The sequence below is a fragment of the Pinus tabuliformis genome, chromosome 3_2, assembly GCF_031772625.1.
Source record: "Pinus tabuliformis cultivar Carrire ecotype Pingquan chromosome 3_2, CPIR1, whole genome shotgun sequence".
NCBI lineage: Eukaryota > Viridiplantae > Streptophyta > Pinopsida > Pinales > Pinaceae > Pinus > Pinus tabuliformis.
Window position 1 is genome coordinate 1,186,283,692 of NC_142302.1, and position 17,718 is coordinate 1,186,301,409.

General features: G+C 38.6%; 1 protein-coding gene across 1 annotated transcript; it reads left to right on the top strand.

The window, feature by feature from the left end:
- The first annotated feature begins 500 nt into the window (after window positions 1-500).
- Window positions 501-1,442, top strand: LOC149184962 (uncharacterized). Its single transcript, XM_089415494.1, has one exon. It carries the CDS (start codon window positions 501-503, stop codon window positions 1,440-1,442), a length of 942 nt encoding a protein of 313 aa, XP_089271620.1.
- The last annotated feature ends 16,276 nt before the right edge of the window (window positions 1,443-17,718 follow it).

Sequence of the window (17,718 nt, forward strand, 5' to 3'; positions counted from 1 at the left end):
TGGGTCACCTAGGGAGAATATGAAGATCTCGGACTGAAAGAAAAGGACATGGATGTGGATGGCATCCCCAACCAATCCATGAGCATAGCCACAGCTTCAGAAGACATGAACCAGCCACAACTGATGGACGAAGAACCGGAAAGCTTCGACTTGGGAGGACTTGACATTCTGGAGCTCGAATCAGCATGCAAAAAGAAGGATTATGACAAGATTCCAGAGCATCAGCTTAGCACATTGGAAGTCATCATAGCCAGGGCATACCAGCAACAACAGTTAGGCATTCAACCGGGTAGTCATTGGGACGGTGGTCTCATCACAAAAGACTCCAAGAAGAGAGGGAGAAGAACTGATCTCCAACGAACAATCGCAATAGGGAAAATCCTGGTTGACTCAGGCAGGTATGCGAAGCTGACTAAGTACTACAAGCCCACCGCTAGTAGTGAATCATGAAGCTCACTTCATGGAATTTAAGGGGGCTCAATAGCCCAGGGAAACTAAGAATGATAAAGAACATGATAAAGCAGGAGAAGCCACAGATTTGCTTCCTTCAAGAAACAAAGTGTAACAGTAACACTCTGGGAAACATACTTTCCAGAGCTTGGCCAGGCAGTTGTTCAGTAGCAGTGGATGCCTCAGGGGCCTCAGGCGGGCTGGCTATTGCCTGGAACTCGCAAGCGATAATGCTCTCATATTTTCATGCATCCCACCACATTATTCAGGCCACTTTTCACATAATAGGCACAAACGTCCATGGCCATCTTACCAACGTCTATTTCCCACAGGAGGCAGGTAATAAAATAGCTTTACTAAATATGATAGAAGCACTGAATCTCCATAGATTCCATCCCCTTTGGATCATTGGAGGAGACTTTAACATGATCACTAAATTAGAGGAAAAGCAAGGGGGCCGAGCCAGGATGGAGCAGGAAAATGAACACTTCAAAGAGTTCATCCAAAACAATGCTTTAATCGATCTACAGTTCTGCAATGGTACGCATACATGGAGTAATCGCCGGACTGGAAGGCAACAAATCGCATCCAAACTGGATCGATTCCTCATGTCTGATAATGCGGTCCATTTAGGAGGAGATATAGCGGCAGCAATTCTCCCTTACGCAGGTTCTGACCACTGGCCCATATCCCTTCAGTGGCAAAGACTAGGCAATGCCAATAGGAGACCATTTCGCTTTGAAGCGTTCTGGCTCACTCATCCCGCATTCAAAGACTTCATCAGAAATACATGGAACAACTTCCAACCACCAAAGGGATCCAAAATGTTCCAGTTTCAACAGAAACTCAAATATCTCAAATCCCATATCAAGCTCTGGAATCAAGAAACCTTTGGAAACATTTTTCAGGCGCAACAGGACTTAAACAGGGAAATGAAAGAGCTCCAACAACAAATAATCACGGGGGGACACAATGAAGAAACTTTGGAATAGGAGCAACGCATTCACAATCAATTGGAGGAGAGGAGAAAGCAGGAGGAAATATTATGGAAGCAGAAATCCAGGATAAGATGGCTAAAGGAAGGAGAGAGAAACACTAAGTTCTTCCACAGAACCACTGTACAGCGGAGAATGCACAACACTATTCCTTTCATTCAGAAGCAGGATGGGGAAAGAGTAGAAGAGCATGATGAGATCGAGCAGGAATTCATAAGGCACTTTCAACAAGTTCATCAAGAGCCCCAAATAGATAGAGGGCCAACTATTGAAAAATCACCCGAAACGTGCCAAAAATCATCATTGAAGAACATAATAAGCTCCTTCTGAGCCCTATTCTACCTCAAGAGGTGGACACTACAATGCATCAGCTCAAGGAAGGAAAAACCCCTGGCCCGGATGGCTTTACAACCACATTCTTCCATACCTTCTGGGAGCTGATAAAAGATGAAGTCTCGCAGGTGGTGGAGGAATCGCGAACTCTTCACTAGCTTTTGCCCTCTCTCAATTCTACATTCATTGCGCTCATTCCAAAGGAAGAAAGCAACAACACTCCGGATAAATTTCGTCCAATCGCTCTATGTAATGTAATCTACAAGGTGATATCAAAGGTCATAGCCAACAGATTAAAGCCGCTGCTGCCCCTGCTCATTTCGCCTGAACAATCTGGCTATGTGGAAGGGAGACAGATCCTGGACGGCATTATCCTCACGCACGAAATCATTCATTCTCTCAAGCACACCAAACAAGCAGGTATGATTCTCAAGCTTGACCTGTCAAAAGCTTTTGATAAGCTAAGTTGGGTATACATACAAAAAATGTTAATAGCTTTTGGTTTTTCTCCAATGTGGGTTCCATGGATTCTGAGTCTCATATCTTCAACTTTCTTCTCCATCCTTGTAAATGGTATACCATCTTGTCCCTTTAGTCCCTTCAGAGTTATTTGGCAAGGCGACCCTCTCTCACCTTTCCTTTTTTTTCTCATGGCGGAAGGTTTGGGCCGCCATATCAAACAAACTCTCCTCTCCCAGCAAATCAAACGTCTATCAATTCACAATTCCCCTGCTATAACCCATCAGCAGTTTGTCAATGAAAACATGCTTTTCAGGTACCCATCTATACAAGTACCATCGATGTACAAATCCTTGCTGAATGACTTCGCCGAGGCTTCGTGAACCAGCATTAATAAGACCAAATCTCAAATTTTTTTCTTCCACACTCCTCCTGTTATTCAGCGTGCCATAGCTCGTATTCTGGGTTTCTCCATAGACTCTCTCCCTTCTAAATATCTTGGAGCCCCCCTTATTGATTCGGCCATCAAGCATACCTCTTGGCGTATGCTCCTCGAGAAGCTTGAATTCCGACTCAACTCATGGACTCACAGATCTCTAAACATAGCTAGTAGATTGGTGCTAATCAAGGCTATGTTATAGGCAATGTCACTTTACCTATTTTCAATCTTGGCAACTCCTAAATGGGTAATTAAAATAATAAAGGATCTACAGTGCAACTTTCTCTGGGGGGTTATAGGTACAAATCGCAAATGGGCTTTGGTAAAATGGACCATTGCGTGCAAGCCTAAAGAACAAGGGGGCATTGGACTGAGAGACCCTAGTCACAGTAATGCTATTATGTGCACAAAAATCTGGTGGCAATGGCTATCCACCCCCAACAAACCATGGGCGGCCATTTGGACTGCTAAATATGCCAACCACAGGCCACAAGAGGAGCTCATCAGACTAACGCCCAATGCAAAAGGCTCACTCATATGGAACACAACCAAACAACACTTCTTAATGACACAACAACATAGTTTTTGGGAAGTTAGAAATGGCAAAACTGCTCGTTTTTGGACGGATGCATGGAACCAGTTGCCAGAGCTCAAGGGCATTCTCAGTCAACTTCCGGGCCACTCTGTGGAATAGCAGCGTCAGGAAGAGATATGGAATTATTGGACTCAGGAAACAGATCAAGGATACAGGCAGTGGCAACAAAGTGACACGATAATCAGTAGAGCGGATCACCAAACTATAAGGGAACTAGAAAGGGAGCTCCAAAAATGCCGAGTAAGATACACCGAGGGTAGAGACATCCTTCGATGGGGCTACTTGCCAAAAGGAACCTTCTCCACCACAGAGGCATACAAAATCATATGTTCAAATCCCTCGCCCCTGGATCCCATATGGGGAAGAATTTGGTCAGCAGGTACCTGGCCCAAAGTCTCACTCTTCCTATGGTTGGTGGGGCATAGGAAAATACTCACTTGGGACAAACTCAGGCGAAGAAACTATCATGGTCCCTCAATATGTGTTAATTGTAACTCGCAGGAGGAAACACTTCAGCACCTTCTGGATTCCTGCACCCTTGCTAACCAAATGTGGGAGAAGGCCAGTTTTTGATGCTAAAGAAGATGTAGAGTGTCAGACGATATCACCGACTCCATTCGCCAATGGCATCAGAATCCATACAAAAGTGAAGTTCTCAACCAATTATGGAGATTGATTCCTGGGCTCCTCACCTGGTGTATTTGGAAGGAAAGGAACAAGCGCATATTCAAAGATCAAATAACTCCACTAGAGATCATCTGGGGCAACTTCTGTCTGAACCTCAAAGAGACATTGGCGCTTCGCACATGGATGCCGGATGATTTTCCCACTCTGGCAAATGAGAAGGCCATTTGGGCTAATTGGAATATGCCTCTCCCACAGGGAAATCCAACTCAAGCCCCCTCAGAAAGCAGCAACGCAAAGAAGGAATCCTGGACCTCCCCTCCAAAGCACACTTTCAAGCTCAACTTTGATGGAGCATCAAAGGGCAACCCTGGAAATGCTGGATATGGGGGAATTTTCAGAAATCATGAAGGCTCACCCCTCCTTATTTACTTTGGCAACATAGGATGGGATACCAACAACTCGGCAGAATTGGAGGGACTGTGGCAATGAATTCTTCTTTCCAGAAAACACAACTTTCACCCCCTGGAAATTGAAGGTGACTCCCTCATCCTCATCAACATGGCTAAACAACTCCTTAATGGGACTCATGCTAGGAAAATTGCCAATAGCTGGAGACTTGAAGCTAGATTGGAGGCCATAGAACAATGGCTTCACAATAATCGAGCCATCAACTTCACTCATGTTAAAAGGGAAGGAAACAAGGTAGTGGACCTCCTAGCAAACCTGGGTGCGAATCTGAACACACTCTAATCACAGGGACGTTCAACATAATCCAAAACCATGATCATGAACAGGAATGAAAACTTCTGGTTCAAAAGGATGCTGCCCTCCCGGATGCGGGTTCTTGCAGTGAGAATTAAAATGACGGGACAGGGTTTAGGCGAGGCAGATTGCCACCTGCCGCACTAGTACAAGAAGTGTAAAAGGGATACGGCATCTGGCGCATGGCATGAGCGCAAAGATCGGTTTATGGGATTTCATTACAAACGGTTCGGCTCGCACATCAGGCTCAAAGTTATGGACACCACCTTCACATGCACCAGCCTGCATCAGAAGGCGAGCTCCATCAATGCAGAAGTAATGGGAGGAGCCTCCCGAGGCGTGACAAAGAATGATAAGGTCAGGGGAGGTCCTGGGGAGGCGGCAACTTCACTGGTTTATCTGCTCTTCTCGCTCGCCTCCGGTCTCGCATCGAACTTCAGGTCGCCTGAGGGGAAACGGGTTCCTCTGTCGCTTGGCTCGGCCCTCTCAGCGAAGCAAAATCTTCTCCTCTCAGTGTTTCTTTTCGGTGTTCTATACTATTGTTTTCATTTCCATATCTCAGTAACTCATCTCTTTTTCTGGTCGTTGGTATCAGATACAAGTAGGGATTTTCATGAACCAGGTTTGGCTCACTAGGAGGACGGGTTCAAGCTCAGCAAAGGCGGTTCGATTAGAAGGCAAAGCTGCTGCCAACAGTTGGTTAGTGCTCGAGTGCTGCATTCCTGGACCTCGGCTGTTGTTATTTTCAAGATGCCTCGTCTGCGACCAAGGATGGGCTGCCGTAGAGGACAGCCGAGGCGCGCACCAACTGAATCGTCTTCCAGTGAATTGTCAGGGGGGCATCGCCCTTTAACTCGAAGCAGAAGAGGGAGATCCCGCGCCACCAGCTCTCGCCCTGGGCCTGTCCCAACCTCTGGTTCCGCCATCTTTACCTTTGATAGCGCACTGAACAGACCCAGGATCACTGCCTATTTCATGGTGGTTTTTCAGGAAGAAAGCCAAGCCGAAGATACAAGGACTCAGCCAGGGGGTTCGAGGGCAATCCTGGCTCCCTCTTCTTCCTTCCAATTGAATGTTGAAAATGCTCCTCGGCAGGCGGCAAATGAACAGACATGCAAAGCTCAGGATGCGATGATGGTTGACCTGGGCCCCTCTGCTCAAAACGTGGCTCAAGCAGAGGATTTGCCAGATATTGGTTGGTGTCATATTATAGAAGAGTCCCCTGATGATTAGCTCATCCACCCAAGCCTCTTCTTCTGGTAGTGTGCCCCTCACCACTGGGCATGATTGTAAGGCAAATAGTTTCTGGGATCTTTGGTGTTTCTTAGTTTTTTGGAGATTTTTGCACTGTCATATGTATCTCAGATCGGTCCCCTGCGTGGGTCATAAAATTAGACAGTTTTCACATATGTTTTTTTGGATAGTTCTGCCTCCTACCAGAGCAGAGTTCTTGACTTCGGTCATGATGTAAATTTACCTTTACTCTGTTAATAGAAATAGTCTTATGTAAAAATAAATAAAAAATATGAAAACGAATAATGTTAATTTTTTATTAGATAAAAATGAATAAGGTTGATTGTGATATTTTTTGTATTCTTTTTGAAGATATTATTATTTATAATAACATGTGAATACTTTTTGTTGTGGAGTTAAGACTAAAGTGGATTGGTAGATGTAAATGTTAATATATTGTAATGAATAAATTACTATTTCACTTCTTTGTTTATTTTGAAAGATAATAGGAGCTGCTAAGACTAAAGTGAATTCACAAATGTAAATGTTAATATATTGTAGTGAATAAAATATTATTTAGTTTATTTGTTCATTTGGAAAGATAATAGGATTCAGCCCATGAGTAGCTAGACTCTCCACTTTTAGGAAACAATTAGAATTAGTTATGGTCCAAGAAATGACAGAAATATAGACAAATAAAATCCTCGAGTTTAGAAAAAGGGGTGATCCATTTTTATATAGCCACTACACTTATCATGACTAGAAATAGATTTCATGGGTTAAGATCATGTAAAAAGAAGATTGCGCCAGATAAAGGCAACCTAAATTGAAATAGAAGATACCAATGGTAGATAAAAGCAATCTAAATTCAAATACAAGATACCAATGACACATACACACTAGACCTGTGTAGAGAAGAAGTTTAGCGAGAATTTCTAGGACCTAGGGCTTGAGGAGATGAAACTTTGAAATATTGTTTATTTGTTTCGTAGCAGAAAAGTAGTCTAGAGCTCAGAGGGAACTACTAAGATGACAATTCATTAGTTGGGAGCAGCGTGGCATCACCTATTATATTTTTAGAGATTCAAATGAGTCGTTGAGTTATTTTATATTAAGTTGAGATTGAAATATGCCAAATTCTATTTTTTTATTTTAAACATGTGACAAAAGTGGTTGCAAGTATCTATAGATTTAATAATCTGGTTATTAAAGAAAGAAGGTTAATAATGTAGTAGTGAATCTTATGGAAATGAATCTCTATAAAATAAACTATAAGAGAAAATGTGTCTCACATGTGTCTATTGTATGGTAAAGAAGGAATTCTTTCTAAATCTTAGAAAAAAGAAAGCCAATCTTATAATGAAATTATGAGTCCCGTAGAGAGAGGAAAATAATTGATTTAAGTATGATTCCATAATGGAGAATTTACATACATACATACATTCTATATATATATATATATATCTATAGTGAAGTATGAAACTATTGTTGCATGGTTAGTGTGGTTTAAGAATAACTCTGGAAAAGCTTTAGAGATCTTTCATGACGGAACCCTAAGGCTGCCACAACCAATATATCTTATCGGGACTCATTTTCCCCTTAATGGCCCTTCAAAGCTTCATGCCCACACATAATTATATCGGAAATGTTTTATATGCATTTAGCCTTAAAACCCGAAATGGATAAAAAATGACCCAAACAATCACCCCGCCGAACACCCCTTTTCTTTTGGAAACTATGCCTTTTCCTTTCGAACCCCAAAAACCTTTTAAAAAAAACTTTAAAACAGTGGTTTTCCTTTTCGGGACCAAAATGTTCTCCAAAATGTCGAAACAAAGCTTTTCCACCTTCAAAGCAATTCTATATATTATGCCACAAATCCAGATCTAGCCGATCCGATGGCTCACATTAGATCACTATATTGACGATCGGAGGTCTCAATGGTCCACAGCTATCGGCACTTCCCTTATCGAAGGTCCAATGTGATATCGTAATCGCTATCGACGACAAAAATATGCCTGCTCAATGCTTTATCGCTCCACTATAACACCTTGATGCGATATGTCGCAATTGGAAGTCACAAGGTTTGGGGATCAGGTTTGTGACCTGCGCCGATCCGATTGGGCAATGCGATACATGTATATCGGACCCGATAAGACCCAAAGTCCTATGTATAAATTTTCAAATCCGCTATATGGGTTCGCTTAGTGGTTTTTCATGAAAACTTATTGTAGCTAGATTTTCCGCTTGCAGAATTAAACAACACTAGTTTTTCATGCCGGATTTTTATGATAAAACAAAAGGGAATGCATGTAATGATTCACGGAAATAGGTGTCATAGCTCCTCCATTGATATACAAACAACCAGATGCGAAATCATGCATAGTATGATTACCGTGAGTCTGATGAAGGATTTACATAGACATGATAAATATTTCATCAAACAAACAGTGTTACAGAGTCTCGCCTTAATGGCTTGATTTGCATACATTTCCCTCTCGCTCTACTCACACTCTTTCACTGTCGATTCCTTCCTTTCTCTGTATATACACACATAAACACATAATTACAATTTTGAGGCTCTCTGCCCCTCTCTAGCCTGATTTTTCTAGTTAGCGGCCTTCTTCTCCTACGTTTCCCGTAGGCTTACAATGCTCTCGAATCCTCTCTCCCTGTCTCTCTCTCGAATGCCTCTTCAGAAAAGAAAGGGAATTACATATATCTCCCATCTAACAGTTTCCTTCTCAATTGAAGGGATAGACTACATATTTAGAAATCAAATCTTATCCTAATCTGAAGAATTCTAACTACTTGGCTTGATCTCCACGTAGGGAGGATCATTTGCCATTTATTCAGAATTCAATTCAGAATTAGGCAATAGTTAATTACTTACAATTATTTTTAAACTAATAAAAATTAAACAACCAAGTCTTCCTCCAAACTTGCATCAGCCACAACATGTGACCACTTCCATCACATTGCTGGATAGGCCTAGATGCTCCTGCATCAGACTCCCAAAGATTAAATCAATCATGATCTCCTAATCATGCACTTTTTATCTCTGTCCTCCTGGATCCCATACTTTGTTTGATAGTCTGTCCTTGGTTACAGCTGTTGTTCGTTGTTCTCCCGATCTTGACACTTTATGTCGCATTTACCCATTAGCTATGCTCTCACTGTTTGTTGCTTCCCTTTTCATATATCTTATTGTTGTTTTCTCATCATTACAGTTTATAACATGCTCCCACATCTTAATTTGCAGTTTCCCATTTCCTTCACCTATACCATTTTTTCCAGCCAATCTTCCTTTCTTCTTTTGTCCTTTACTTGTTTTATTGGAATGTTGCTATGTGAGTCTCCACAAGTCATCCAATTCTTTGTCCACTTCACTTCTCATATGTTGAATACTATTCTCCTACAACTGATTGTGTTCTTAAATAAGAACATAAAAATCCCTGTGCCAATAATTTTCCATATACATTTCTGAAATGTAAAAATGCTTTCTCGATTGATCCCCTACAACAATTCCAATTCCTTCTTCTGGTTTCCTATTCATGTCTTCACCACACTTTATTTCAACTTCTAGTATACCTGCAATTCCACAATTTTTGTGAAAACTAAGAATTCTTCCTGCTTGCTTAGGTACTTGGAATACCTCTTGTTTTAGTAGCTTGATTTCTACACTCTTAAGGATCATGGTATCATATTTGTATTCTTCTGAAATGTCATATTTAGCCTCTTCTTACTCAATAAATCCCTATAGTATAATAGTAATTCGGTTACTATCATCTTTTGAATTCATTTCTAGTTCAACACTCCCATACTGTAGATTCAACATCATCCCATCTTTCTGAGACATTCTGATCTCACCCTTCATTAATTCGATCTGATCTTCAGAATTAACTCGGTTCAGATTGACTTCACATTGCCTTGTTCCTACATATAAATCTTCATCAGAATTAATCAATTCAATAAACACAAATGCTTTACCTTGCTTCCTCATTATGCCAACACTTCTAACAACTTCTTTCTCATATTTTTCATCCATGCCAACTTTGTTCTCTTTCAGTTCTTGTTGTACAGTCTGATCCCTTATTCTTTTGCTTTCTTGCCTCTTATCCAAAAGACTTGACTCATGCCACAAATCTGCCATCTCATTTGGAATTTCGCCTAAGAGCTCTTCACAATCTTCACTAACTACATTGTCTGCAATATATTTCTTTAATCCTTCTTTACTCTAGCTTTCTTCAAGGTCACTAATCTTCAATAACTATTTAACATCTACAAAGTCTTCTATATCAACCTTCAGTAGTTGTTCTCCTTTGGCTTCAGTCTTCAATAGTTGTCTAATATCTGCATAATTCACTACAACTATGTTCAACAGCTGCCCTTTCCTCTGCATCACAAGATTATGTGAATTTCCTTCTTCTAAGTTCTGAAACACCATAAGATTCTCCATTTGCTTTGTATTAGCCTCATTAGTTTTCTTGAGAAAACCCTTTGTTCCATATTCATATGAATGGATTTCTTCCTTCCCAAACATTCCTTTGATCTCAATAATTCTTTTGCCATCCTCCTTTTGACTTATCCCTTGGATGTCATCTGACTAGACATCTTCCTTCACTTGACTGTAACTTTTCTCCTTATTCTTCATATGATTGTTAATAGTTATCTCTTCACTTGTTAATATAATAGTTTGCAATAACTTCTTGTCCTCCCTCAAGTCTATATGACCTACAAACACACAACAACTTTCAGTTTTGAAAATACAATACCTTTCATCTTATTTTGATGCTTCAAGCACCAATACTCCATCATAGATCTTCTGGATTTCAGCAGATCCTTCTTGTTGTGACTCCATTCCTTTGAGTCTCTCCTTCTCTAACAAATCAATATGGATTTGTTCAAGTTACCTGAACTCGTTCATCAGTTTTCTATTCCACCTTTCTTACAATAGCTTCCACTTGACCCGTTTCTTCATTCTCCATTTGTATCTTTGGTATTTACTTGTCTTTCTTTGTACTGCCATACTAATCTCTTGTTATTCATTTTGCTACCAGTTTCTACACCTCTGCAATCTAATGCCTTCCTCAAATTCATTCTCATGTTGTTGATCATCTCTTTTAAATTGTTGCTTCTTTCCATATTCATCATGCTGGATTAATACTTTTGTTTCCTTCATGTCTTTGAGGACATAACTTCCTTGTTGTTCCTAATATTTCATCTCACCTTCAAATAACATCTGCTCAGTTTCTCTGATTTTAGCATCATATTTATTAATGCTGTCTTCCATACCTGTAGTCACATCATTAACTAAAGAGTCTAAACATTTACTTAACTCTATAAATGTTAGAGACAGTTCATCCTTATCATGCATAGTAACCATATCCTTTTCTTCATGAGGTTCTGAAAGCTTCATTTCTCCTTCAGGTTCCTTGAGCAACCTTTCCAAGAATTCTAATACCATGTGACAACTCTCTAGTAGTTCATCACAATTCCCATTCTTAGCTTCATTCTTTTTCTCGCAATCCTCCCGAGTTATCCTCTTTTATGCACTATCATATTGCAAATTTCCTTCATCAATTTCATTAAACAAATTCATTTGTTTACCTTCTTGCAATACCACTATGGCATTGTCATTAGACTTTTGGTCCATATCAAATTTATCTGATTGTCTTACCCCAAATAGAAATTCATCTATGAACTCTTTCTGCTGCAATAAATCATCACCTTCTTCCTCTAAAAATCATTCTCCATCATACTTCACCTCAAGAGTTTCTACTTGTGACAGTTTCACCAGACTGTCCATCATCCTCTGCATATCCTACAAAAATACACAAACTATGAGAATAAAAATCACAAGGCTCCGTTGCCTCATCTGCTTCCCTTATCATCATATCTTTTAATTGTTTTGAACTATGCCAATAGTCCATGAGGTCTTGAGTTGATCTCTCATTACCCTCTTCACCCAACATTTCACCTTGTTCTGGTCTACAAATGGAAACTGTTGTTTCTGCTTATGCTACTCTAATTTCCTCTGGTTCCTCTTGAGCACTCAATATCTGCTCAATCTTTCTCAATTCTTCTGCTATCTCTAAATTCACTTGATGATTTGTCTTCTCTTGTAGCCTCTGCCACTTCACCCTCCTTCTCATGGTCCAACCATGCTTCTGGTCTTCATCACTTCTCTACAACATCTCCATCAATATTCCAATCTGGAAATCTATCTCAGCTCTCTCTCTGTCAAACTCTTCTTGACTCTTCCTCATGCCATTTACTTTGGCATCTTTCCTTTTGCTGTGGCTTCTTTCTGAACCTCTGTTATGATTATCAATAGTCATCTTCTTCTTCTCTCTCTTCATGAGTTCCTCACTCCTCTGCAACAAGCCTATGCAACAACAAGTCATGCAATCTACCTCACTAAGCTCTCATCACTCAGTCTTTTATTAAGCATGGTCCTCTATCTAGTACCTTCTCTTGAGCAAGACCTTTGCTCCTTCTAGGCTTCTGCAATATCTCACTCTCTCTTGAGAACACTTCAGCTATCCTCTCTATCCAATCTCTTGTTGGATTCTCCAGGTTCATTGCCACTTTAGAGTGCTTTCCTTGCTCTGCTTTTAAGAATACATCTCGTTCTTCTCTCACAGATTCTCTTTTTCTATATTGTTGCAGTCTTCACACTTTCTTATGCTGTCACCTATGTTTTGAATGAATTTCCTCTATTTCTTGCATCTACAAGCTCTGCTACACATCACCTTTGTGTGCAAGCTCTGCTACACATCACCTTTGTGTGCCTTCCTTTTGTCACATTAGAATCTGATCCTTCCTCTTTCCTGCATAAATACTTTAACATATAAAAGCCTCTTAAAAAAACTTTAAAACAGTGTGCTTTTCCCTTTAACATATAAAAGCCTCTTAAAAAAACTTTAAAACAGTGTGCTTTTCCCTTTCGTGACCAAAATTCTCTCAAAAATGTCAAAACAAAGCTTTTCTACCTTTTTAAAGTGATTATATATATCAAATCGAGATCTGGCCCATCTGACAGCTCAGATTGGATTGCTATATCAGCAATCGGAGGTCTCAATGGTAGGCAACTATCAGCGCTTCCCTTATTGCCCAATGCGATATCGTAATCGCTCCCCCTATGCGATATGTCGCAATCGGAAGTCCCAAGGTTTGGGGATCAGGTTTGTGACCTGCGCCTATCCGATTGAGCAATGCTATATATGTATATCCCACCCGATAAGATCCAAAACTCCTGCATATAACTTTTCAAATCCGCTTTATGGGTCCGCTTAGTGGTTTTTCATGAAAACTTAGTGTAACTGGATTTTCCGCTTGAGGAATTAAACAACACTAGATTTGCCTTAGACGTTCGGTTTTCAATGATAAAACAAATGGGAATGCATCTAATGATTCACGGAAACAGGTGTTCATAGCTCCTCCATCGAAATATAAACAACCAGATGCGAAAGCATGCACAGTATGATTACCGCAAGTCTGATAAAGGATTTACACAGACATCATAAATATTTCATCATACAAACAGTGTTACAGAATTATTTCATCATACAAACAGTGTTACAGAATTTAGCCTTAATGGCCTGATTTGCATACATTTACCTCTCGCTCTACTCACACTCTTTCACTCTCTATTCATTCCTTTCTCTGTATATACACACATAAGCACATAATTACAATTTTGAGGCTCTCTTCCCCTCTCTCGCCTGATTATTCTAGTTAACGGCCTTCTTCTCCTACGCTGCCCGAGGGAATTAAGAAGAGTATCAGGGCAGTGATGTTCCCTGTCATGAAAGAACAAATTAAACATTAAGAAACCTGAAACGAGCTTCTCGCAATCGAGAAATTAAGGGGGATAGAACGTGTATAGCACCGAAGATCCTTAAAAGGAAATGTACGTTGAGGGATCGGCCGCAGATCACTTTGTTAGAAGGAAAGATTAACGGAGTGGAATCAGATCAATCAATCAGCAGATCAGGCCGTAGTGAAGCATGAACAGAAGTAAATAGCGGTGGCAACGATGAACAAAGCTGAATCATTTATAGTTATTGGACTAGATATCTACAGTCTTAAAATATGAATTCCTAAGTCATCATGATTGATGCTACATAAATCATCCGCTGTCACTGGCCATCTCGCCGACGATGCATCGCATTCGGTCTCTCCGAGGGAATTACTCCCGATTGAAATTACGCACTTTGGCTTTTCATGGGTGAGGCCGCACTGGAATTTGACATTCACCAGCACGTAATTCTCATTCCATAAGTTTCACGTCAAAGTTGAACATACGAATTACGTTTCACAACACGAGTTTCACGTTACTTGTATATATATTGACATTTTTCTGTAAAGTGAAATTAATTTATACTTTCATTTTTATAATTCAATCGATTAATTGATGTCGCCCTTGTTAGTCTTCTGTTAGCTGTGCGGATTACGTTTGTTTAATTGAGTATTTTCATAATTCAATTGTTTAATTTAGGTAGAAGACACTTTTGCAAGCCACGTTTTTTAAATGAAAGCCATGTTGCTTTGTTTTCTAACAAATACTTTTGCAAATCATGTTTTTGAATTAATTTGAGTTCTCACAAAAAGATTATAAGATATTTATATTACAAATTGATATTTTATTATTATTTTGTAATAGGAAAAATAAATATTTTAAATAGAGATTAATTAAGTTTATTTGCTATGTTTTCATACTCTTTGAAAGTCATGTATTTTTTATTGAATTAGTTTGAGTTTTCACAAAAAGATTATAAGATATTTATATTACAAATCGATATTTCATTTTTATTTTGTATTAAGAAAAATAAATATTTTAAATAGAAATTAATTGAGCTCAAGTTTCTTTGTTTTCTAACATACACCTTTTCAAGTCATTTTTTCTAACATATACCTTTAATAGGTAATTAGTGGACTTTTAAAATAAAAATAATATATTAATTAAATTTAAAGTAACTTGTTTTATAATAAAAATATCAAAATGAATAATGTTAATTTGTTATTATATAAAAATGAATAAGGCTGATTGTGATACCTTTGGTATGTTTTTTTGCAAATATTATTATTTATATTTACATGTGAATATTGTTGGTTGTAGAGTTAAGGCTAAAGTGGATTGGTAGATGTAAATGTTAATATATTGTAATGAATAAATTATTATTTCATTTATTTGTTTATTTTGAAAGATTATAGGAGCGATTAAGACTAAGGTGAATTCACAAATGTAAATGTTAATATATTGTAGTGAATAAAATATTATTTGTTTATTTGGAAAGATAATAGGATTCACCCCATGAGTAGCTAGACTCCCCATTTTTAGGAAATAATTAGAATTAGTTATGGTCCAAGAAATGACATAAATATAAACAAATAAACTCGTCGAGTTTTGAAAAAGTGGTGAACCTTTTTTCAATAGCCACTAGACTTATCATGACTAGAAATAGATTTCATGGGTTAAGAATATGTAAAAAGAAGATTGCGCCAGATAAAGGCCACATAAATTCAAATACAAGATACCAATGAGACATAAACACTAGACATGTGTAGAGAAGAAGTTTAGTGATAATTTCTAGGACCTAGGGCTTGAGGAGATGAAACTTTGAAATATTGTTTATTTGTTTCCTAGCAGAAAAGTAGTTTAGAGCTAAGAGGGAACTACTAAGATGATAGTTCATTGGTTGGGAGCAGCGTGGCATCACCTATCATATTTGTAGAGATTCAAATGAGTCGTTGAGTTATTTTATATTAAGTTGAGATTGAAATATGCCAAATTCTATTTTTTTATTTTAAACATGTGACAAAAGTGGTTGCAAGTATCTATAGATTTAATAATCTGGTTATTAAAGAAAGAAGGTTAATAATGTAATAGTGAATCTTATGGAAATGAATCTCTATAAAATAAACTATAAGAGAAAATGTGTCTCACATGTGTCTATTGTATGGTAAAGAAGGAATTCTTTCTAAATCTTAGAAAAAGGAAAACCAATCTTATAATGAAATTATGAGTCCCTTAGAGAGAGGAAAATATTTGACCTAAGTATGATTTCGTAATGGAGGATATATATATATATATATATATATATATATATATATATATATATATATATATATATATATATATATATATATATATATATATAGTGAATTATGAAACTATTGTTTCATGGCTAGTGTGGTTTAAGAATAATTCTGGAAAAATGTTAGAGATCTTTCATGATGCAACCCTAAGGCTGCCACAACCAATATACCTTATCGAGACTCATTTTCCCCTTAATGTCCCTTCAAAGCTTCAAGCCCACACATAATTATATCGGAAGCGTTTTATATGCATTTAGCCTTAAAACCCCAAATGGATCAAAAATGACCCAAACAATCAGCCCATCGAACACCCCTTTTCCTTTGGAAACTATGCCTTTTCCTTTCCAACACGAAAAGACTTTTAAAGAAACTTTAAAATAGTGGTTTTCCCTTTCGAGACCAAAATATGCTCCAAAATGTCAAAATAAATTTTCTGCCTTTAAAACGATTCTATATATTATGTCGCAAATCTAGATCTGGCTGATCAGACAGCTCACATTGGATCGCTATATCGGTGATCAGAGGTCTCAATGTTCCACAACTATCAGTGCTTCCATTATCAGAGGTCTGATGTGATATCGTAATTCTATCGGCGATAGAAATATGCCCGCTCCACGCATTATCGCTCCACTATAACACCTCGATGCGATATGTCACAATCGGAAATTGCAACGTTTGGGGATGAGGTCTGTGACCTGCACCAATTCGATTGAGTGATGTGATACATGTATATCAGACCCGATAAGACCCAAAACTCCTGCGTATAAATTTTAAAATCCATTATATGTGTCCGCTTAGTGGGTTTTCATGGAAACTTAGTGTAACTGGATTTTCTTCTTGCGGAATTAAACAACACTAGTTTTTCCTTTGACGCTAAGTTTTCAATGATAAAACAAATGGGGATGCATCTAATGATTCATGGAAACAAGTGTTCATAACTCCTCCATCGAAATACAGACAACCAGATGCGAAAGCATGCACAGTATGATTACCGTGAGTCTGATAAAGGATTTACACAGACATCATAAATATTTCATCAAACAAACAGTGTTACAGAGTCTCGCCTTAATGGCTTGATTTGCATACAATTCCCTTTCGCTCTACTCACACTCTTTCACTCTTGATTCATTCCTTTCTCTGTATATACACACATAAACGCATAATTACAATTTTGAGGCTCTCTACCTCTCTCTGGCCTGATTATTCTAGTTAGCGGCCTTCTTCTCCTACGTTGCCCATAGGCTTGCAATTCTCTCAAATCCTCTCTCCTTGTCTCTCTCTCAAGTCCTCTTCAGAAAAGAAAGGGAATTACATATATCTCCCATCTAACAGTTTCCTTCTCAATTGAAGCGATAGACTACATATTTAGAAATCAAATCTTATCCTAATCTGAAGAATTATAACTACTTGGCTTGATCTCCACACAGGGAGGATCATTTTCCATTTACTCCCAACTCAGTTCAAAATTAGGCAATAATTGATTAATTACATTTGTTTTGAAATTAATACAAATTAAACAACCAAGTCTTCCTCCAAACTTGCATTAGCCACAACATGTGACCACTTCCATCACATTGCTGGCTAGGCCTAGATGCTCCTACATCATACTCCCAAAGTTTAAATCAATCATGATCACCTGATGATGCGCTTCTGATCTATGTCATCCTGGATCCCATACTTTGTTTGGTACTCTGTCCTTGGTTACTGCTGTTGTTTGTTGT